General features: G+C 38.1%; 2 protein-coding genes across 2 annotated transcripts; both read left to right on the forward strand.

The window, feature by feature from the left end:
* Nucleotides 1-546: 546 nt before the first annotated feature.
* Nucleotides 547-14,992, forward strand: LOC116295861 (RRP15-like protein). Its single transcript, XM_089026521.1, has 8 exons — nt 547-634; nt 962-1,035; nt 1,475-1,549; nt 2,717-2,822; nt 3,767-3,856; nt 5,088-5,185; nt 5,670-5,904; nt 14,860-14,992. Exons 1-7 carry the CDS (start codon nt 547-549, stop codon nt 5,898-5,900), a joined length of 762 nt encoding a protein of 253 aa, XP_088882647.1. The 3' UTR covers nt 5,901-5,904; nt 14,860-14,992.
* Nucleotides 13,928-21,616, forward strand: LOC116295843 (LIM domain only protein 3). Its single transcript, XM_031703797.2, has 3 exons — nt 13,928-14,387; nt 14,860-15,079; nt 20,842-21,616. The coding sequence occupies exons 1-3, from the start codon at nt 14,384-14,386 to the stop codon at nt 21,077-21,079; spliced, it is 462 nt and encodes a 153-aa protein (XP_031559657.1). The 5' UTR covers nt 13,928-14,383; the 3' UTR covers nt 21,080-21,616.
* The last annotated feature ends 19 nt before the right edge of the window (nt 21,617-21,635 follow it).

Raw genomic sequence — 21,635 nt, forward strand, 5'->3', positions numbered from 1 at the left:
GCAGTTCTTTATGAAATTTTGGAGGAAAATTGAATAATAATTTTTATGGAACAGGTTAAATTCCTCAAAACTAAGAAAAATTCTTGAAATATATAACCTTGAATGACCTTCAAAGTCAAGTGCCACTCGCAAGATTTCAAAGGAGTGGTGCATTTTTGATCCTCATGACAAAAGACTGAGAATAGGAATTTATGCATTGAATATATGGGTTTATAGGATCTTATATCTTTTTTTTTTTATGTCATTTTTATACTGTGAACTTTGCTGTTTGGAGAGGAACAGTAAAAATAAAGGTCTATCTTTAGTGTATTATCTAAAAATGTGAAGGTTTTTTTAAAGGTTTTGAAATTCCATTTTTTTTTTTTTTTTTGCTAGAAAATGTGTCCTGCACTCATCCATGTAGATGTGGGTTCACGCATTGTGCTACCGCCCCCATCATTCCCAATGCACACCCCCAACCGTCACTCAAATCCCGAATCCCGAATCCCGCGGGTTAGTTACTGCGCATGCAATACTAATATCAGCGGTATATCATAATAAACCAAGATGGCGGTCAACACTGTTGATGTTCAGTATTCAGACGAAGAAAAAATGTCTGACCAAGAAAGTGTGGACGAGGATAATCACAATAATGGTAAAGGAATTAATAGAAAATGTATTTATGCAGGGTTCAGTAAATTAAAAGGCTTGAGTTTTTAGTAAAATATTGCGAAATTCCGCTTCCGAGTCAACCCACGTGGTGAGATCAAATGAAAACTTCACTAAAAAGTTTAAAGATTTTCCTTTTTATACGATTTTTAAAATTTTTATACTCTTATTGAACTCCTTGTTAATATATCTAAGAATCCCTCAGATCATATTTAGGCTATAATAGTTAAACTATGTATTTTGTACATTGTTTTTTTTATTCAAGACCTAATTTTTAAAATATATGATTTCGCATTGGATTTTCATTTGTTAGATGCAAAATCTGGTAATGAAGGTTGGGCAGATGCTATGGCGAAAATTCTCGGGAAGCAACTACCTGAAGAAAAGGTTTGTTTCCCTTCTTATACTTCTAGACAATTGAACAATCCAATCAGCTCATAAAAGTCCTTAAATCTCCAAAGGGTGGTCAAACACTGACCACCATTTGCTGTCAGCCAGAAAGAATCCTATTGAAAACTTTTGATTCAACTGTTGAACATTCTTCATAAGACAGGAAATGACGTCAAGTGAAAAGATAAAAGCCAAACCTCCTTTCCAATAGACCTATTTTCCTTTGGAAATGTTTTCCCAATTCAGACAACGTGCCATTTTCTTGAGAATACAATTTCTTTGTGTCTTCTCATGCACAACCATTAAACAAAGAATTAATACTCAAGGTCTGAAATGGAAAAACGTTACACTCAAACTGGCAGTACCCCAATTATCCCACCTAGAATTGACGTTCTATAACAGCATATTTGATGAGAATCATTTTTTTTTCTTTCAGCCTGCAGTTTTAACAAAATACAAAAAAGGAAACAAGAGAAAAGCTGAGAAGAAGGAGGAGATAAAGCAGAAAAAGGTAAAACTAATTTCTATTTTTAACAAGTAATGATGAATATGTGCAGCCAGAAAGATGCATACTTCTCTTTTGGCAATTTTTTTAATCACAAATAATAACAATGACTGTTACATATTTTTGTTCTGATTGTTTGGGAGCTTGTGCTTTATGAGAGCACACTGCAGCACACATACGTACTTTCTCATTTGTCGTTTATGTCCAAAATAATAGCTACTCTTATTTGTATTTTGTAAAAAAAATAAGAATATAAGAATGAAAAAAATGCGTATGTGCTCACAGGTAGCCCAAGCTTGGTTTCTGTGGTATCCTATCATAAGGAAATGTATGGAGATTCATCAAAAATTTCAGTAAAATCATTGAAACGTGAAATAAAGCCCTGAAATTTTACCCAATCATTGAGAAATAGCACTTCTTTGGCTCTGCGTGGTTATTTTTTTAATTTAGCCTGTTTTAAGACTTTTTCCCCCACCAGTAAGAAATAAGAGAAGGTTGGAAACTCGAGGCCCAAAAGCGAACCATCACGAGTCTTTGAAACCTCGTACATCTTCGAATTTCCTTTCCAGCGCCAAATTTTTGTCATAACCCTTCTCTCACATCCCTATAGAACCGAGAAAGTCGCATTAGAGATTAGTCTTCGCATCTTTAAGCCATGAAATTTGCCTGTATTCACATACTACCTCGCTTGTATGGGTCAGAACAGACTTGTGATGGTTTGCTTTTGGGCCTTGAGTTTCCAACCTTCTCTTATTTCTTACTGGTGGGGGAAAAAATTTTAAAACGGGCTAAATTCAAAAAATAACCACGAAGAGCCAAAGAAGTGCTATTTCTCAATGATCGGGTGAAATTTTGAGGCTTTATTTCACGTTTCAATGATTTTATTGAAATTTTTTATGAATCTCCATACATTTCCTTATAACAGGACACTACAGAAACCAAGCTTGGGCTTCCTGTGATGTGCTGTGTAGAGTTACAAAGGACTTGGGAATTGGCAGAACACTCGAGAAGCGTTGAGAAGTACTCGGCAACCCATAGGGCTTTCCATAAAACTTCTCTTGTATTCTTTGAACCCCTGCATGCTTTATTAGTGAACATAGCACATGCAAACATTTTCTATTTTTTTATTATCAAACTGGTTGCCTTTTTCTTAATGTGTAAATCTTTCTTCAGAAAAGAGCTGATCAAAGACATACAATGTTTGAGAAGGACCATGTAGTACCAGACAGATCAAACCTGACATATGACAGAGAACTAGTTCATATTGCTACAAGAGGGGGTAGGTATTTATTATAATCTATGTGTAGTTAATGCCTGGGGTTGAGGGTTCATATTCTCTAGTCACCCGCATGTATGTAAGTAGAGTTTGTTTGCTGTGTTGTTTTATCTCTTGCCACAAGGATTTTTTTCTTTGGGTTCTCTGGTTTTCCTCCATATAAATCAGTATGTATGTTAGTAGAGTTTGTTTGCTGTGTTGTTTTATCCCTTGCCACAAGGGTTTTCTCCTGGTTCTCTGGTTTTCCTCCATATAAATCAGTATGTATGTTAGTAGAGTTTGTTTACTGTGTTGTTTTATCCCTTGCCACAAGGGTTTTCTCCTGGTTCTCTGGTTTTCCTCCATATAAATCAGTATGTATGTTAGTAGAGTTTGTTTACTGTGTTGTTTTATCTCTTGCCACAAGGGTTTTCTCCCGGTTCTCTGGTTTTCCTCCATATAAATCAGTATGTATGTTTACTTAATAGAGTTTGTTTACTGTGTTGTTTTATCCCTTGCCACGAGGGTTTTCTCCCGGTTCTCTGGTTTTCCTCCATATAAATCAGTATGTATGTTTACTTAGTAGAGTTTGTTTACTGTGTTGTTTTATCCCTTGCCACAAGGGTTTTCTCCCGGTTCTCTGGTTCTCCTCCATATAAATCAGTATGTATGTTAGTAGAGTTTGTTTACTGTATTGTTCTTTCCCTTACCACAAAGGGTTTTCCTCCCGCCATAAACATCCCTTTTAGGGTTGTACATTTTAAATATAAGAATAAGTGAATGTAGTGGTACAGTATTGGGTGTAAGGCAAACCTCGCACAAGAGCCCCATACAGGTAAATATAAAGTTTTATGTTTGGGCTCTGTTTGGGGGTTGAAAATCCCTACCACCTTAGTAGCCCATGCCATGGAGGGGTTGGACAATATTATTAATTGTCATTAATTATCAATATATTTTGGTTGTTTCAGTTGTCAAGCTTTTTAATGCTGTAAGTAAACACCAGAAAGATACAGAAGCAAAACTTAAAAAGGCAACAACAGAAGTAAAAAAATCGAAAGGTAGAAGATAGATCTATTTTCCTAGGGCATGTGTAACCATCTTAGGTGGCATGGGTGGCGTAGTGGTTTGCTGCTCGCCTCTCACTGCTGTGGTCCAGGTTCGAGCCCTGGCTCAGACTGGATCAAATGTGAGTTAAGTTTGTTTGATGAGTTGTTCCCTCCCTTGCCATGAGGGTGTTCTGCAGGATCTCTGGTTTCCTCCCTCCGTAAAAAAGCAGCATGTGAGTTGAGTGTTGCACAGTATGTTGTAAATATAGAATGTAGTGGTAGTGCATGTGGAGGAAACCTCACGGAAGAGCCCCGTATGGGGAGTGGTGGTTGTAAAGTAGATATATGTGTCACACTCTTGAGAATAAGATTCTTTGTTTGAGTTGTATCCATATTCATGTGTCTTCTCATGTGCAACCGTTAAACAAAGAAATGATACTCTAGGGAATGACACGTGGTCTTGAGAATAAGATTCTTTGTTAGAGTTGTATCCATATTTATGTGTCTTCTCATGTGCAACCGTTAAACAAAGAAATGATACTCTAGGGAATGACACGTGGTCTTGAGAATAAGATTCTTTGTTAAGAGTTGTATCCATATTTATGTGTCTTCTCATGTGCAACCGTTAAACAAAGAAATGATACTCTAGGGAATGACACGTGGTCTTGAGAATAAGATTCTTTGTTAGAGTTGTATCCATATTCATGTGTCTTCTCATGTGCAACCGTTAAACAAAGAAATGATACTCTAGGGAATGGCACATGGTTTGAAATGGGAAAACAATATATAAAACTCAAGCTAAAAGGGTTAATTCATGGAGAAAATGTTATTTATTTTAATTCATGATATTGGGAGATGCTGCCAATGAAACCCTAGCCAGACACCATCCACATACATACTCACTTTACTCCAATATGACTATCTCTGAACTCCTGTTACTTATTTTTAAGTTAAAAATAATCCAAAGAATGTAATATTGGGGAAGCACAGGTGGCGTAGCGGTGAGAGAGCTTGCCTCTCACCAATGCGACCTAGGTTCGAGTCCCGCTGAGCTTGGTGTCGTATATGAGTAGAGTTGTTTGTTGGTTCTCTCCTGTGCTTCGAGGGTTTTCCGGGCTTTCCTCCCTCCACAAAAATCAACTTCTAAATCCATATTGGAATTACAGTGGATGAAGAGCTACTCTGTTAAATCCCATTTATTTTTATTTATTTTATTTATATTGGTTATTTTTCCCTTTTTCAGTGATGGAATCAATGAACAAAACAGCTTTCCTCGATTTATTAAAAAGTAATTCAGATGAAAAACAAGACAAAAAGAAAATGGAAACAGAGCTTAATAAGGTGAGAATTACGAAAATACAAAAAAATATTTAGATGAATGAGTGGAGGATTAAAAAAAAAGAAAGAAAAAGGGTAAAGGAATGAAGGAGTGATTGTATTGATTTCATGAATGAATGAATGAAAGAATGGAAGAGAGAATGAATGAAGGAAGGAAGGATAGAAGAAAGAAAGAAAGGAATGAATGGAGGAATGAATGAGTTATTAAATGGTTTTTTAAATGTTTGAATGAATGGATGGAGGGAGGGAGGGAGGGAGGGAGGGAGGGATGGATGGAGGGAGGGATGGATGAATGGATGGATGGAGGGATGGAAGGATGGATGGAGGGAGGGATGGAGGAAGGGAGGGAGGGATGGAGGGAGGGAGGTAGGAAGGAAGGGATGGAGGGAGGGATGGATGGATGGATGGATGAATAAATCGATAGATGGATGAGTGAATAAATCACAAAAATAAATAAACTAATAAATGAATGTCTCTATGGCAACAGGGAAAGAATAAACAAACAGAAGAGGACAAAAGTAGTTCATGGAATATTTTACGGGATGACTTCATGATGGGTGCCAAAATGAAAGACTGGGATAAAGAAGATGGAAACGAAAAGAAGAAAAAGAAAACGATGGATGAGATAAAAGACTATGAACTTGGAGATGTTATGAATGACGCAGATGTTGATGATGACGATGATAGCCATGATGAAGCATCATCTGAAAGTGATTAAATTCGTGAGTTTCACACTGAATGACTTAACATTTATAATTTTTTGTTGTTGAAATATTAAGAATACTAAAACTCTACTGCAACCATTAGTGTTAAAAAAACACCTTATAAATCGACCAACGTATTCGACCAGCTTGATCATACGACCGATTAAATAGAAATCGTTGCCTTGAAAAGTACGAATATCAGTGATGAAACAAACCTTATAAATCGACCAACGTATTCGACCAGCTTGATCATACGACCGATTAAATAGAAATCGTTGCCTTGAAAAGTACGAATATCAGTGATGAAACAAACCTTATAAATCGACCAACGTATTCGACCAGCTTGATTATTCGACCATAAATTGGAAATCGTTGCCTTCACAACCCAATCATTCCAAACCGTAATCGTGTCGCGCGTAGTAATCAATTTTGGATTTCTTCGTGTTATTCCATATTGTGTTTTGGGTAGTTCTTGTATACTAAGAATGACAACCCAAGATACGAGATTGCAATGACCATCGTATTCTGCATTCTTTCTCAGTTTAACTCTCGCCAAAAACTGGTGCGCAGTTTCCATAGCAACAACATAGGGTTTCGTTTCCCAGTCGACCGACATCAATCAAAGTGCTTGACGGAAAACAAAAGAGTTTTCAATAGCACGTGCCTATGGAATGTCATGGAAACGCCTTGATTGACGTGCACTAAAATTTCTCAGTCTCTTTCTCGAGCTACTCAGCTCGTCTTGGCCGCGCACGCATCGATAAAAGTGGGTCCAACTCTAGCTACGAAGAAGTTGATACTCCCTGCTAGCAGAGTTTCCATCGTTGGCGATTCTTGCCAAAAAAAAGAAAAAAAAAGAAAAAAAAAGAGGGAGCTGAGACTGCTAGAAGGGAAAGTTGAATGTCATTTCGTGCACAGATGTTTACTGGCTGTTGATCAAGACTTTTGGCGGAACTCCTTTTCCCACGATCAAGAGATAACCCTAATGAAACGAAAACAAACATACTTGAGCATTAATTACTCTGATTCCATCAATACCACGCGAACCGTCCTCATGCCTTTCGTATGATATCAGGTATATGATGAGCATTTATGAGTAATGAGTCTTGTGTCAAAATTTGTCGGCTCCTAGTGGTTTGTTGGGATTAAACAATCGATAGTGTTACTCTTAATCGTGCAATTACTTGGCATTTTCTTCGTGATTTTACTAATACTATGTCTAGTTCGGAGAGTCGGTCAGTCGCGAGTCACTTGTAGTAGAAAGAGATTAACGAAGGGTTATGATTCAATATGTTAATAAAAATACGGTTTAAAAGAATCAATAATCTTATTCCTAATTGTGCAATAAGTTGATTTTTACCTCGCAATCATACTGATAGTGTATCCACTTCGGAGAGTCGGTCGGTAGAATGGTATTAAAAAAACTAATAATCTTATTCCTAATTGTGCAATAACTTGATATTCACTTTTGCAATCATACTGATATTGTATCCACTTCGGAGAGTCGGTCAGTAGAATGGGATTAAAAAAATCAATAATCTTATTCCTAATTGTGGATAACTTGATATTCACTTCGCAATCAGGAGAGTCGGTTAGTAGAATCGGATTTAAAAAAATCAGTAATCTTACTAACTGGATCATGCAATAACTTGATGATCACCCGGTTTTTGCATAGTAAATACTATGTCGGCCTAAAGTAAAGCCGGACCGATGCCTATCATTATTATTTCTACGCGTAAACTACGTTAGAATGTCATGTCTTCGGCAAGCAAACTCAAAGCCTCAATATTTCACTCATGGAGCGGCAGGCTTCAAAGAAATGGAAAGTTTTGAGAGAGAGAAGTGCGCATGTTGCTTTTAAGATGCTGTGTTTTGGAAGCTATTTATTTTCAACGTGTCCGCTATATATTTTGTTATCACAGTTTTCAATTTTCTTTAAGTTTCTGTTAGGCCTAGTGTAAAGTTTTTTTATAATGCTTATTTAGTTTTCGATATGTTGTTGCCTTGAGCGACAATGAACGCTAAAATACCGAGAACTAGAGTTCTTGTAAACTTCACTCAGAGAATAAGAAATAATATGTAGCGACCATAAATAAACAGTTATTACTTCTTGTCTTTTCACAGCACTTTACTTGCAATATAATAATGATAATAATAATAATAATGATAATAATGATAATGATAATGGTCATTCTTATATAGCGCATTTCATAATCTCGATGCGCTTTACAATAATTATTTTCGGGGGACTTGACGTACTGCTGTTACGGCGCAAATTGCAGCCATGCAGCTTCACAATCATGAGTGCTTGTTAGTAACTGATGCCCCCAAGGCCAGGCTGTTGTACCGCCCTACTCTTTCACGAAGAATACAACAGGGGTTATAGAGTGTAAGCTGGCAGACGGAACCTCCGGTTTTGCGTCCTTATCCGAGCGGAAGACGCGAAGTTCTAACCATTTGTAGATAGAGAAACAAAGGCAGCAACTTCTTCTCAGTCATTTAATGTCACTGAATGTTGGTCCGTCCAATATGCAACAGCTAGTTTATTGATATTTTCTTCCATTAAATGAATACCAAAGAACGTGTTTCGAAATTTAAGAAACAACCTCCTGAATATTTACATGCTATCGCTCTAGGGGACGTCACTTCCGCCCTAGTGCTTCAAAAGCTCAGTTCCGGTCCTCCTTACTTCCGTCAACCCAACTTCCGGTGACTTTGCTTTAGCGTGACTTTTTCTGAGGAAATTGTTTATTTTTATTCTTGAATGTGATAAAAGATCCTGTCATATGTTACGATATTCTTATTGAAAACTTTAATATCCCTCTTGGTTTCCTGTTGAAGGAATTTCGGTGGCTCTGAGGTTTCCGTTTGAATATCCTTGAATACAACAATTGGAAGGGTAGCCGTTGTCTGGTCGATTGTTGGTTTATTCACTTTTCATTGGGGGATATCAGATATATTCAAAAAGAATTGTAAATTGGGGTCACAGATCAGAGCAAGTTGTGTAGTAATGTAGATTTTTTTAGCGGTTCTCCTTTCTCATTGTGTAAGGGGCGCAATTGGCGCAACTCGCTTGATCCGAGGCCTGACTCCACTCTGCGCGCTTAATTCCATCGCGTATGCGGACTTAGTGCGGCAACCTATCTTTGAAAGGGTATTGGGACGTGCGCAGCTTCCTTATCCAGGGCAAATCTAGTGCCCTACCACGCCCTTTGTTTGACCTTAGGGAGTGCTACGATATGATCTGCATATATGTCATGATTCACAACTTAGAGGAGGTCATAAATGAGATCGTGTTTTTCACCCGTCACTTCAAGCCTCAGTTACAATGATGGGGGGTTGCGGAAATCCCAAAAAAATATCGAGCAAGCACTTAAACCTCAAAAAAAATATCGTGCAACCTCAGAAACATATCTAACTGTACGCAAAAAAATAACGTGCAAGGGTTGAGCCAAAAAGATAAATATCATGCAACCAAAATTCCTGCAACCCCCATCAATTGTCCAATGGTCAACCCTTAAAAGTATTGTGGATGCAAGGCTACCATGGAAATACAAAAGAAGTCACACTTTTCCTCGATGGAATTTGTGGCATTGCTTTTGTATTTCAATGTTAGCCTAGCATTCAAGACAATTTTAAGAAGGGTCTATTTCGGGTATCTGTAAATGCGCTTACCAATTGTTCAAGTAAATAGTAAGGAAACTTATAAGTACCGCGGGTAAAAATGTTTGGAGTTTGCACTTGTTACAGTTGTACTAGTACAGTGGTTTCTTTATCTCGGGTGCATCAGTTCTATAGTCCTCTTCTTGGCTCAAGTAGCCATAAGTATTCCTACTATGCGTTTCCTTTTATATCCGATCATTAGTCTTCATGTCAGTCAGTTCTTTGCGTGTGGGTTTAGTGTTACCGGAAAAGCTGTGGTTTCGTTAAGGTATAAACATTAATTGTTCGCAATATAACGACAAACAGAGCTTGTGATGGGGCAAATCAAAGGGCAGTCTTTTTTTCTTGGTTCGATGAACCGTTTCTTTATGTCAGCCCAACCCACCATAAGGAGATTTTAACGAGATAAACTCGTTGAACAAGAAACTAGCCATGGATAGACATCATAGCATGGGGTAATGCGACCCCGGTCCCAGCTTTTATGAGGCCCAGATTCTTTTCTTTGCTCTGCCGTATCTTGTAATTAGCTTGACTAGCTATACCTATACACACGTTGAATCCTCTCTCCTTCTTCAATCTACCCCCCACCTAGCCCTGCACTCTTTTCCCCTCGCAAAAAAATAAAAAGAAGGCCGCATGTTGTCGTTGGCCAGGCCAGGGTTTTGCGAACGACGTCGGCTTCGTACAAATAGAGCATCTTCCCTTTCCAAGCAGCCCCTTCCAAGCAGCCTTGACCTCAGTATTCAATAATAGCGTAACTATACCTTGAAAAAAAGCATCGATTTTATAACCTCAAGTCTGTTAAAAAAAAACCGTGATAACGCTTCTAGAAACAAACAAACAAAAAAGGTTTTCCAACTACAAATTGTTGCGTCCAAAATTAACCTCGTATTCAATTCCAAACTGACATTCACTTCAACCGTCATTGTCCCAAAGTAGCTGAATATATTTATCGTCGAGTTTCCCTACTTATTAATGATTTTATCTTAAAAGGTTGAAATAGAAGGGAACGAAAGTCAAGGATGTCAATAAAGCATAACAACGCTATTCCGTGCTCTCTCGTCCAACACCCGCCCGTGCAATCAAATATGGGTGGATTCATAACTTACAATCGTCAGTGTTTTTGACATGTTGACTGACTGCTTTACTAATCGACTGGGCATTTTCAAAAAGCCATTCGATTGCCAATGTGATAATTACACCATATATTCATTTCTGCTGAAAAAGAAGGCATTTGTTGAAATCTATCAGTGGAATTTGAAAAGCCAATTTAGTGGCAAGAAGTCATTTTCATGTAGGAAAGCCATATGTTTGTTAGAAACCCATTTGGGTGTCGGAATCCATTTAAGTGTCGGAAAACATATTTGAAAGGAAGTTATTGAAGCCATAACTGGTCTTTCAGACTTGTAACTAAAGGCGATATTTGAGAAGCTCTTAAGAAGCCGTTCAAGTGTTCATAAGCCTTTTGAATAGTGCTTTATTAAGAATTAAATGAAGTGGTTATGTGAAAGCTAATCGTATGTTCGTTAATGGAAGCCAATAGTATGTCAAACCTGAAAATCCGGTCCAGTGTGCGCTCATAATCTGGCAATGCTTTTGTTCAAATTTTCTGAAAAAAAATCTATAGCTATATACTGTTCTTCAGACTCGGACAAAAATCTGGAAAAAAATATTTCATTTCCGGTTGAGTTAAATTGTGTGAGTTATAAAAGAAAAGACTAGAACTTGGATGCCATTCAAACGCTGAAACCGCTAACCCATTACGAACACCGCGAAGAACCCATTACAGCGTTGACAGTCATTCATTTGTTAATTACCCGCAATTCTCCCTTTGAATGGAAAGAGCTACTTACACAATAAGAAATTCAAACGGCCCCTTTTGTGATATTTGAAGCCACTTAGATGCTGGAATCTAGAAAGCCATTTAGCTGTTTAGCGAAAACCCATTTAAAAGTAATAACAGGTTTTTGTTACTCGGCGTCATTACTGAAAACTCCTCCAGCTATCGAATAAAATGTGTCAAAAAAATTGACATTTGAAGTGTCTACAAAATGTATATCTGGGAACCCATTTAGCTAAAAATTCCAAAGGGAAGCCACTAAAATGCTGTTTAAAAATAGTATCAACGGTTTTTTTTGTGGAATTTGAGTGGATTGTGCAAGAATAATGCGACCTCTTCGCAGACAAGCTTTTGCTACTTTAAGAAAACAAAATATTACGGATGTTGACTTTGTAATTAAGAAACGCTTAATGGCCGTTAATTTGTTTTTCATGTACAAATTGTTGTAAGTAAGTAAACATTGTTAATTAAACCATCGTGTCTATTCGCGTTTTTTCGCCTTTTTGCCGGGTAATCATTTCTCCAAATGTTTCGGAAAAAAACGAATTTGTTCTACGTTCTGTTCTCTTCTCTTCTCTTCTCTTCTCTTCTCTTCTCTTCTCTTCTCTTCTCTTTGTTTGTGTTGGTATAGTATGTATGTTATTTATGTTATGTTCTGTCTGTTATGGTATGGTTTATTATGTATATTCTGTTATATTATGTTATATTATGTTATATTATGTATATTATATATATATGTATATATATATATTAGATAGTTATTTATTAGTTTCTAATGTTATACTGGGGAGGGATAGGTGAGATTAGCTAGTTAGTGTCGCTTTATTATGTCGTTCGATTAAGTCGTATTGAATTGTATGTGTGTGATTCGCTTCTCTTGGTATTTAGTTTCTCTTCTGGTCTGTTTGTTGTTTCTGTTCTGCTTCGGGTCTTATGGTCGGCTCTGTCTCTTCTCTTCTTTCTGCGTAGCTTCTCTTCGTTTTTTTGATTCTCCCTCCCTCTCTCTCCTCCTCTCCTCTCCTCTCCTCTCCGCGCACTGTTACCCATATTTTTTTCATATATTACATCTAATCCTCTTATTCCACAACAACAACATAAAAAAAAAAACACCCCATTCTTTTATTCCAATTTTCCGGTCCATCGATGTAAACATCCTGACCCAGCATTCTCCCAAAGACTTGTTCATCCTCCGTCGACCAACGGCCGAGTTTTCAGTGATATTGGCTCTACCGGTACCGGACAGGAGCACATAGTTATCTGTGATCACCAACTTCTCCGCATATTGTTATATGATCAACTTAGCCCAAGGCTCTTAAAAACTATAATTTTACACTGATATGTTGGTCTAGCCACTGTATTAACCGTCCATTCAAGATAACTCGTGTCTCGTTAGCTTGAATTAGCAGCACAATACCCTTGAAACATTTTATTTCTTCATCTATGTCAACTTCAGTTTTTAGTTCGTAGTATTTTATGTCTGGCTTAGAAGTTGAGACTAAGTTCTTAGTATCTTGACAAATGAAATTTTTACGTGACTTGCGCTACGACTAAATCAGATCTAGTAACTCAAACCCCTTCATTACCTGCTCATCAAGAAGCTTTTTGAAGTACTACCTGATAATATTTCTAATCCTATAAATAACGTTGCATATTATTCTGTTTGTACTCTGTGATCTAAATCTTCTCCTATCTAAAAACAAACCTTGACAATCCTCTCACTAAAGCTCGTGCTCGTAGCTTTAACTTTGCAGTTTTCAGCGACTCGGATACGCCGTTAAGATTTCAGTTGCATGTAAAAGCTTGCGTAAAATCTAAAGTGGTTTAATTAAGATTTTTTTGACAGACCCAAATCCAATTAACTTTATATAGTCGTCCAAGGACTTGGCTTGGGAGTTGTTGGCCCGACGAATATTTACCCCCCAATAGAATTCTGACATTTCACATTTTTGGCATTAAGAATGGATCATTTGAAGGAGATCTATTTCTATAGGTGTTTGATTTGAGCCATGTTTTAGTCATTGCCCTTGCTTAGACCTCTCAAAGTTCACTAAGCTTTTAGGCTACTTAACAAACTATTTTTCATTAACTCTATTACAAATTAGGGGTGTCTTTACCAACACTTGACACCAGAACTCTCACTTTAATTAGCCAACACATGAATCTTTTGACAACTTCTGCGCACGAAACAAAATATACATTAAAAAACTTCCTTCAACATCCCACATGGTTGAAAATTCGTCCCTACTTAGAAGAATATCAACGGAGGAAGCGTTATATTTGAGATAAGAGGATTCTTTCTTGGGATAAAAGTTTGACAAAGTTTACAGTCCATGGTTTTTGTATCTCAACGCTAACGTTCATAAGTTCGTTCGTTATTCTGCGCCTCAGTAGTAACCCTTGTCGTTCGATGTTGATCTCAAGACAGGTTTTAATCAAAATCTTAACGTCTCAATTACCTCGACACTTCAAAATATTTGTCTTTGATGCGCGATTTCTCACACCCTGCGCTCAATATAAATAACTTAGTTTTGTCATTCGATACTTATAGACCTCTGAGGCAGATTCGTATTCAAATCTGCTAAATTAAAGGTCGGTTTTTCATGGTATTTCAACTCGGTTAATTTATTTGGCGATTCCTGGTTCCTGGCTGGCTCTCCTTCTCGCAAGATGTGCATGTAAGACCTCAAATGCGGTTAGTGTAAGAGAACGAGTCACCCGGAGGGCAGAGAACGCTGAGTACGTCATTCTATTCAGGGACTTTGAACAATGACAGCCGTTTAATCGGATCCTTATTAATTGACAGCCAGTAAAAGCAGGAAGCGCGAATAAATAAGATGTATTGATGATCACTGTGTTTAGTCTGGGCACGACGTACACACGAAGAGCACTGCTATATTGAAACCGTGGGAACTGAGCGCACCAAACTAGTAACCAAACTGAATATCAACCAAACGCTAACAGGAAGAAAACTACTAGAGTATTCCTAGATCCACTATGTGTGAGTATATTTTTTGAATCAGCATTGGTTGTAGGGCTTGTAGTATTAAATACAAGCAAATATTATAGTCCAATGGGTTATCTTTTATGACATATAACGACCTATATCGTATACAACATTACTGTATCTTGATCCCGGGAGATTGGTAGTATTATAATCTCGTGTGTGCGCTTGGATTGGGAAAATCTTAAAGCGTATTCACTAACTTTTAGTGCTCAATTCTAATATATTGCCCGCCAAATTACATAGGTACGAGTCTGCCAGTTTAGAAAACATCTCAATATACAACAAGAACAGCAAAACTCGAATGAAAAACAGACCAAATGCGCGTTTTGCTGGCACTGAAATTTTGATCCATACTCGAGATCAAAGCCTTTTCATGTGATTGCATTACGCTTGACAATAAGCTGATATGAACTAGAATGTTCATAATCCCTCGTTTGATGTCCGTTCACTCTGGATCTATCCTCAGCGAACCCTACAAAATGTGATGTTTACAAGGATTCCAGTGGTAAGCGAGTGTGTGGAGGTTGCGGGATGACGATTAGTGATCGCTTCTTGCTTAAAGCATTGGATAGGTACTGGCACGAAGATTGCTTGAAGTGTTCTTGCTGTGAATGTCGTCTTGGTGAAGTTGGTTCAACGCTCTACACAAAAGCAGATCTAATTCTGTGTAAACGTGACTATTTACGGTGAGTGTAGTCCAGTCACCTTCATATTTGTTTGTGAAGTTGTTTATTGATTTTGAACGCGCGCAAATGAACGTAATGAAAAAAAGCCTCGAGCATTGAATACAATATAAAACATATGCCTTTCATTAACGAGCTTATTGTTGTTTACGCAATCTTCCGATTTATCAAACTCGCGATTACAAAAAAATGTCAAGGATACCCGAATTTTAGTTTTAAAAAAATCAAGCTTTTGTTGCTTTATCAAAACATTTAGCAGTCGCAATTGATTCCTTTGTCAACCTTATGGTCGTTTTGAAGAGCGGACTCTTAGAGAATTTTGCAATCATACTCTTCTGGCGAATCTTCTAATTCATATGAAAGCACTGAGAATGAAAATTTGAGGATTGTGAGCGAATGAGTTTATTTTCGAAGGGAATTTTGTTATTCTTGCAGCGGCGTGACTAAAGGTTGTTCCTGACATGAACCTCGTATATACAATTAGTATTAGCAATTCGAAACTGTATCTTCCTCGAACTACTTGGAATTGTCAATCTTCTACGGTCATATATATTAGACCTGTGTTTACAAAGTTTATAGTTTCGTGGCGAGGGCTGACAATTTAGCCTTTTTCACTCAACGAGAGCTCATTTCGAAGAGACCTTGTAATAACACCGAGCTGATTTATTAGAACAATATCTTTCGATGTGTCTGAGCAGACGAGTTATATTTGGCGTAATTATTAGTTTAGGCCATACGACATACGATGAACCTTAAGTGAAAGCTAACAAACTGAAAGACACTTCTTCAGTGTAGCGTTTCATCTGTACGGAAGAGATTTACAAGATTTTTTTAAAAACAAAAACAAGCAATCCTATTTTCATTTCGTTCAAGGCTCTAATAACTACAGCCACTGAAGTCAAAACAATCATGATATAAGGTATTGATTATAATCAAATTCTTGCCCAGGTTTTTTAAGACAGTGGAAAGGCAAACTACATCCGACTAAGCGTTATCGGTGCTTTTATTTATGCGTTTGATAACTTTTCCTTTCTTTTACAAACTTTTTAATCGCGTCGATTCTTCTCTTAAATTCCAGGCTATTTCATACTCCTATTTCGATGTCTATGTCGATAGGACCTCTCGTCTTATAATGGTTAATAATACATTGATAATATTTTAATATTAATACGTTTGTGGCATGTTTTTTTGGATAGTATCCAACCTGCAGGCAGCAAGGCACTGCCTTGCATAACGTAATACATATAACACTCTTCATTTCGAGTGCAACACTCACTTTATGTCTATAAATATTATAATCCCTCAAAAGTTAAATCGAAATCTTAAATGGACAAGCAAATACTCTCCAATAATAGCCTAAAATATCCTGGGTTTAAAATCTCGACGAATGCTTCTCACGGTTCATATCTAGTTCCCCCACCCTATTTCTCCTATCAACCGGTTTAGCGGATCATCTGGGTGGCCAACGCATTAAGGTAATGACTTTACAAGTCCATGCTTGCCTTAGTAGAGCAAGATTACGGATATATATTCCTTAAAAAAAAAAGAAAATCAATTAACAGTGGTTCCACAAGAGTTGCTCTTGTGGAGGGACGCGAAAACCGATGCGACGCCGAGTATAAAAGGAATATAACCTGGGTCCTTTTGGTGAGAGGCGAGCGATCTCACCGCTACCGAACCCGTGCTATAGCAACCAGAAGAGAAGTAAACCGAAAGCCCAAGACACTGCTCAATCCAGTGGCGTCAAAGGCACGCTCTTTCGATATATCTACATGACAACGGGGTCTAAGCGGGATTGTTATACATTCATTAATCATAATTATGATAATGCTCAACCGTTTACTCCTGCTAAGCTTAAACATTCATATTTTCACTCGCAAACTGAGAAGGCCGTTATAATGTATTCTCACACCTCGTTTCCATGACAACACAAATTATCGTTTCCATGGAAATATCAGCCATCTATAATGCTATCCATGGTGACACATTCTATACGAGACAGCGCATGTGACGTGACTGAAAACGCCGAATGAACGAGTTAAAAAGTACTGCATGGTTCCGCTCTAATGCAAGCTACCAGAAGAATGATTTTTCGTGATTTTGAAGTAAAAGTTTTTTGAACTTTTTAAGAGTCTTTATCTTAGGAATGTCAGCCCTTAGGACGCTCTTCGATAAGCGCTAGTTTTGACTGCCTTGCGGTCATTATAGCTACTATCAAAATACGCTTGTAGAAAGAAGGAAATATTACTCAATTAAGTAGGGAATTTATAGAGATTTCCAATGAAGATATCTTGATGTTATCTGGGGAAGTTTTGGGTGATTACCATGTACAGACACGCTCAACTATGCGAGTAATGATGGGATTATTTCCCTGCTTTTGAGAACGAATTTAAAAGTTTGATTTTGTGGTTGCGGTTAAAGAGCTAGAAAAGATCACTCCTGCGGTATTTTAGATTTTTTATAAGCTACGCGTTTGGTATCACAGACGTGAACTGAGGAAAGAAAGAAATTCATAGTTTATTGCAAAACTGATTTCTGGCAAAACTGGTATCTTGCTAAACAAATTTCTTTCAAAACTAGTTTATTGCTAAACTGATTTCTTGCTAAACTGGTTTCTTGCTAAACTTGTTTATTGCAATGGTTCTTGATAGAGACCTTTTTTAAACACCTTGGACAATTCACGTCTTTATCATTGCAAGCTCACTGTTCGTCTCGCTTCAACGCAAAGGCAAGGCTACCTTTCGAGATGGCGCAGAGAACTGTGAAAGGGACTATTGCGCAAACAAAATTTCATGGTGCCTAGTTAGCTAGTACCCTCACGTATTGCCTAGGACAGTCTAGGACATGACTAGATGTTTGTTGTCAAAGGCCAAGTGCCTGGCCATAAAGCTAACACGTATCATGAACGCCCTAAGGCCGCGTTTACTTACCTAGCATCAACGAGTGCCGAAAGGTTTTATACCAAATGTAATAACATCACGAAGGCGGATTCGAATCGTAATACTCATCAGCTAATGTACTTTTTTTAGATTTTCCTTTCGTTGGGATACATTATGAAAATTTCACAAAAGACCCCTTGCATGTGAGCTCAATTTGGAGGACAAAACAAAAGAATTTCAATCTCATGGGGATTGCAAACCTATCGTTATGTCCTCCAAAATTAACTGTATCCCGACTTGCTTCCAGGAATCTATTGGTTTCTATCTACTACTAGATATGTTGCAAGTCAAAAATTACATGAAACATCTTTGCGCGCTTAGATTTTTTCCACAACGCTGGTTATATCAAAACTGGCCATGCCTTTTTTTTCTTTTTTTTTTTTTCTTTTTTCTTTTTTCTTTTTGTATCAAGAACTGCGCAAGAAGGCAATTCTTTAGCATTTCGACAACACCAAATCTAAAATTCTGCCCGTCTAATTTTCATCAGTCGTCTGCAATAGACTTTTTTTACTCGCTGATAACTTCATAACACTTGTGTATTTTTTATTGGATTTTGCTATCTTGTGCTGTCGACATATACGTGCTGGGATCTTCGTGAATGTTTAAAAAACTTTTTGGTAACGATAGAAATTTATCGAATTGATAACATGAATTGAGATACCTTAATGTCAAGATTAGGGACGTTTGGCCCCCGAAGCGCTGTAAGTGTTGGGGTTTGTTGTGCCATAGGGATACTTGAATGGATGTGCCTTGGGGTTAGATGCTGATCGAGAGGAGAGGAGAGGAGAGGAGAGGAGAGGAGAGGAGAGGAGAGGAGAGGAGAGGAGAGGAGAGGAGAGAGCAGAGCAAAAAAGAAGACAAGACAAAGAAACAGAATAGAACAGAACAGAAGTCAGTTCAAATGAAGAAATCAATTTTCGCGAAACTACTGACTTTCGAGAAACATCCTTCGATAAATTCACGATATATATTTCCAAGCGTATTTCGCGAACCTTCCATCGACTGTAGTCAAGTTGTACTCGCAACAGAGCTTCTACAACATGTCATTTATTGCGCAATTTTCATGCATTGCAGATCTTATATCCTGTGATATTTTCTTGCAGTATTCATTCAAATATGGCATTTGAATCAAATCAAAAAGCGTGCCTAAATTTAACCAAGTGTCGATTCTTATCAATTTAATGAAATGAATACAGAATCCGTTTTCCTCAATAAACAAAGACAACAGCGAATTCGGTTCAATTGAGCGTCTATTGGGGCTTATCTAAAGGCGATCACAGTTCATATCCTAACACATTATGAACCCTATTAAAACATGCACTCCAGGAAGGGCCCCCTCGATGGATCGTTATGGAATACTCGAGGTCAGATTCTTCAATCAGATCCGATCTGATAAAACAATTGCCGAAACAGTCTTTAGTATTAGAAATTCCTTTGAGCACGCATTGGGAAAGTTGTTGATGGCTTGGCCTAGGGCGACCTAGTGGGTAAATGTTCATATCACGAAAATTTAAGGGGGGAGGGGAGGGTGAGGGAAGGAATGAGAAACAGTCTTTAGTATTAGAAATTCCTTTGAGCACGCATGGGGAAAGTTGTTGATGGCTTGGCCTAGGGCGACCTAGTGGGTAAATGTTATATTCCACGAAAATTTAAGGGGGGGGGGGGGGGGAGGGTGAGGGAAGGAATGAGAAACAGTCTTTAGTATTAGAAATTCCTGGAAGCACGCATGGGGAAAGTTATTGATGGCTTGGCCTAGGGCGACCTAGTGGGTGAATGTTAATATCACGAAAATTTAAGGGGGGAGGGGAGGGTGAGGGAAGGAATGAGAAACAGTCTTTAGTATTAGAAATTCCTTGGAGCACGCATGGGGAAAGTTGTTGATGGCTTGGCCTAGGGCGACCTAGTGGGTAAATGTTCATAACACGAAGATTTAAGGGGGGAGGGGAAGGGTGAGGGAAGGAATGAGAAACAGTCTTTAGTATTAGAAATTCCTTTGAGCACGCATGGGGAAAGTTGTTGATGGCTTGGCCTAGGGCGACCTAGTGGGTAAATGTTCATAACACGAAGATTTAAGGGGGGAGGGGAGGGTGAGGGAAGGAATGAGAAACAGTCTTTAGTATTAGAAATTCCTTTGAGCACGCATGGGGAAAGTTGTTGATGGCTTGGCCTTGGGCGACCTAGTGGGTAAATGTTCATAACACGAAAATTTAAGGGGGGAGGGGAGGGTGAGGGAAGGAATGAGAAACAGTCTTTAGTATTAGAAATTCCTTGAAGCACACATGGGGAAAGTTGTTGATGGCTTGGCCTTGGGCGACCTAGTGGGTAAATGTTCATAACACGAAAATTTAAGGGGTGAGGGAAGGAATGGGAAACAGTCTTTAGTATTAGAAATTCCTTGGAGCACGCATGGGGAAAGTTGTTGATGGCTTGGCCTTGGGCGTATGGGCGACCTCAGTGGGTGAATATTCCACGAAAATTTAAGAAGGGAGGGGAGGCTGAGGGAAGGAATGCGGAGGGAGGGATAAGACATCAAGGGGAGGGGAGAAAAAAATGGGAAGATGATTGACGGAGACGGAAACTGGATGGGAGATGGAAGAGAATAAAGTGGGTGAGAACAGAAAAGAAAATTAATGAGAAGAATGGAAGAACTGAATGGAATTGTATGAGATTGGAAAAAATGGAGGGAGGAGAAGAGAAGAGAAATAAAGGATTCGGAAGCGGGATACAATAAATGACCGCAAGACTTGTCCAAGTAGAAAATAAAATATCATGTGCCAGACCTTAAGAGATCTGTATTAAGAGCTATTTTCCTTTCTTTCTTCGCAGGTTATTCGGCAATAGAGGATTCTGTTCAGTTTGTTGTAAAGCGATCCCAGCCTTCGAGATGGTCATGCGTGCACGTGACAACGTTTATCATCTCGAGTGCTTCTCGTGTCAGCGATGTAACCAAAGATTCTGTGTCGGCGACAAATTTTACCTTCTAAACAACAGAATACTCTGCGTGGATGATTACGAAGAAATGATGACATATAAACACGCTGAACAGAACAGATATATCATGTAGATGGCTGCTATGGTAACAGAGACAGCTATGATCGCGCGCTACCTTAACGTTTTGCAGAGACAGACGCGTTTGCCAAGGAAACGAACAATATGGTAGCGCGCGCAAAATTGATTTTTCTTGCCATGATACATGCATTATACAAACAAACATTCATGATCTTGGATACTATGTTTCCATGGAAACGATGCTTTTTGTTACCATGACAACAGTAAACTCCATCGTATATTGTTGCTATAGAAACAAAAAAATGCACCATTTTTGACCTAAAAGGGGAACAAGCACGAAGATGTCGAAAACACGAAAGTATCAAGGAGACGTACTAAAAGCCATGGAAATAAATCAGTGTGGAAACGATTCCCATGAATAAGATTTACTGTTAAAATCCTTCATCACCATGACAACAGGCCAAGTGGCCATGGCAACGTGTTTAGGCGCTGCGCATATTTATCAACGCGTGTTTGTACAGATAAATATATATTTTTTTACTTTTAGAGAAATTTATTTTTTTTGCTAAATAAAGACACAGCAAAAAAGTAACGGTGATGTTTGGAAGTAA

Source organism: Actinia tenebrosa, unplaced genomic scaffold (genome assembly GCF_029948245.1).
Source record: "Actinia tenebrosa isolate PJP-AT-01 unplaced genomic scaffold, QUT_ActTen_1.0 PGA_scaffold10__47_contigs__length_13832649, whole genome shotgun sequence".
Classification (NCBI taxonomy): Eukaryota; Metazoa; Cnidaria; class Anthozoa; order Actiniaria; family Actiniidae; genus Actinia; species Actinia tenebrosa.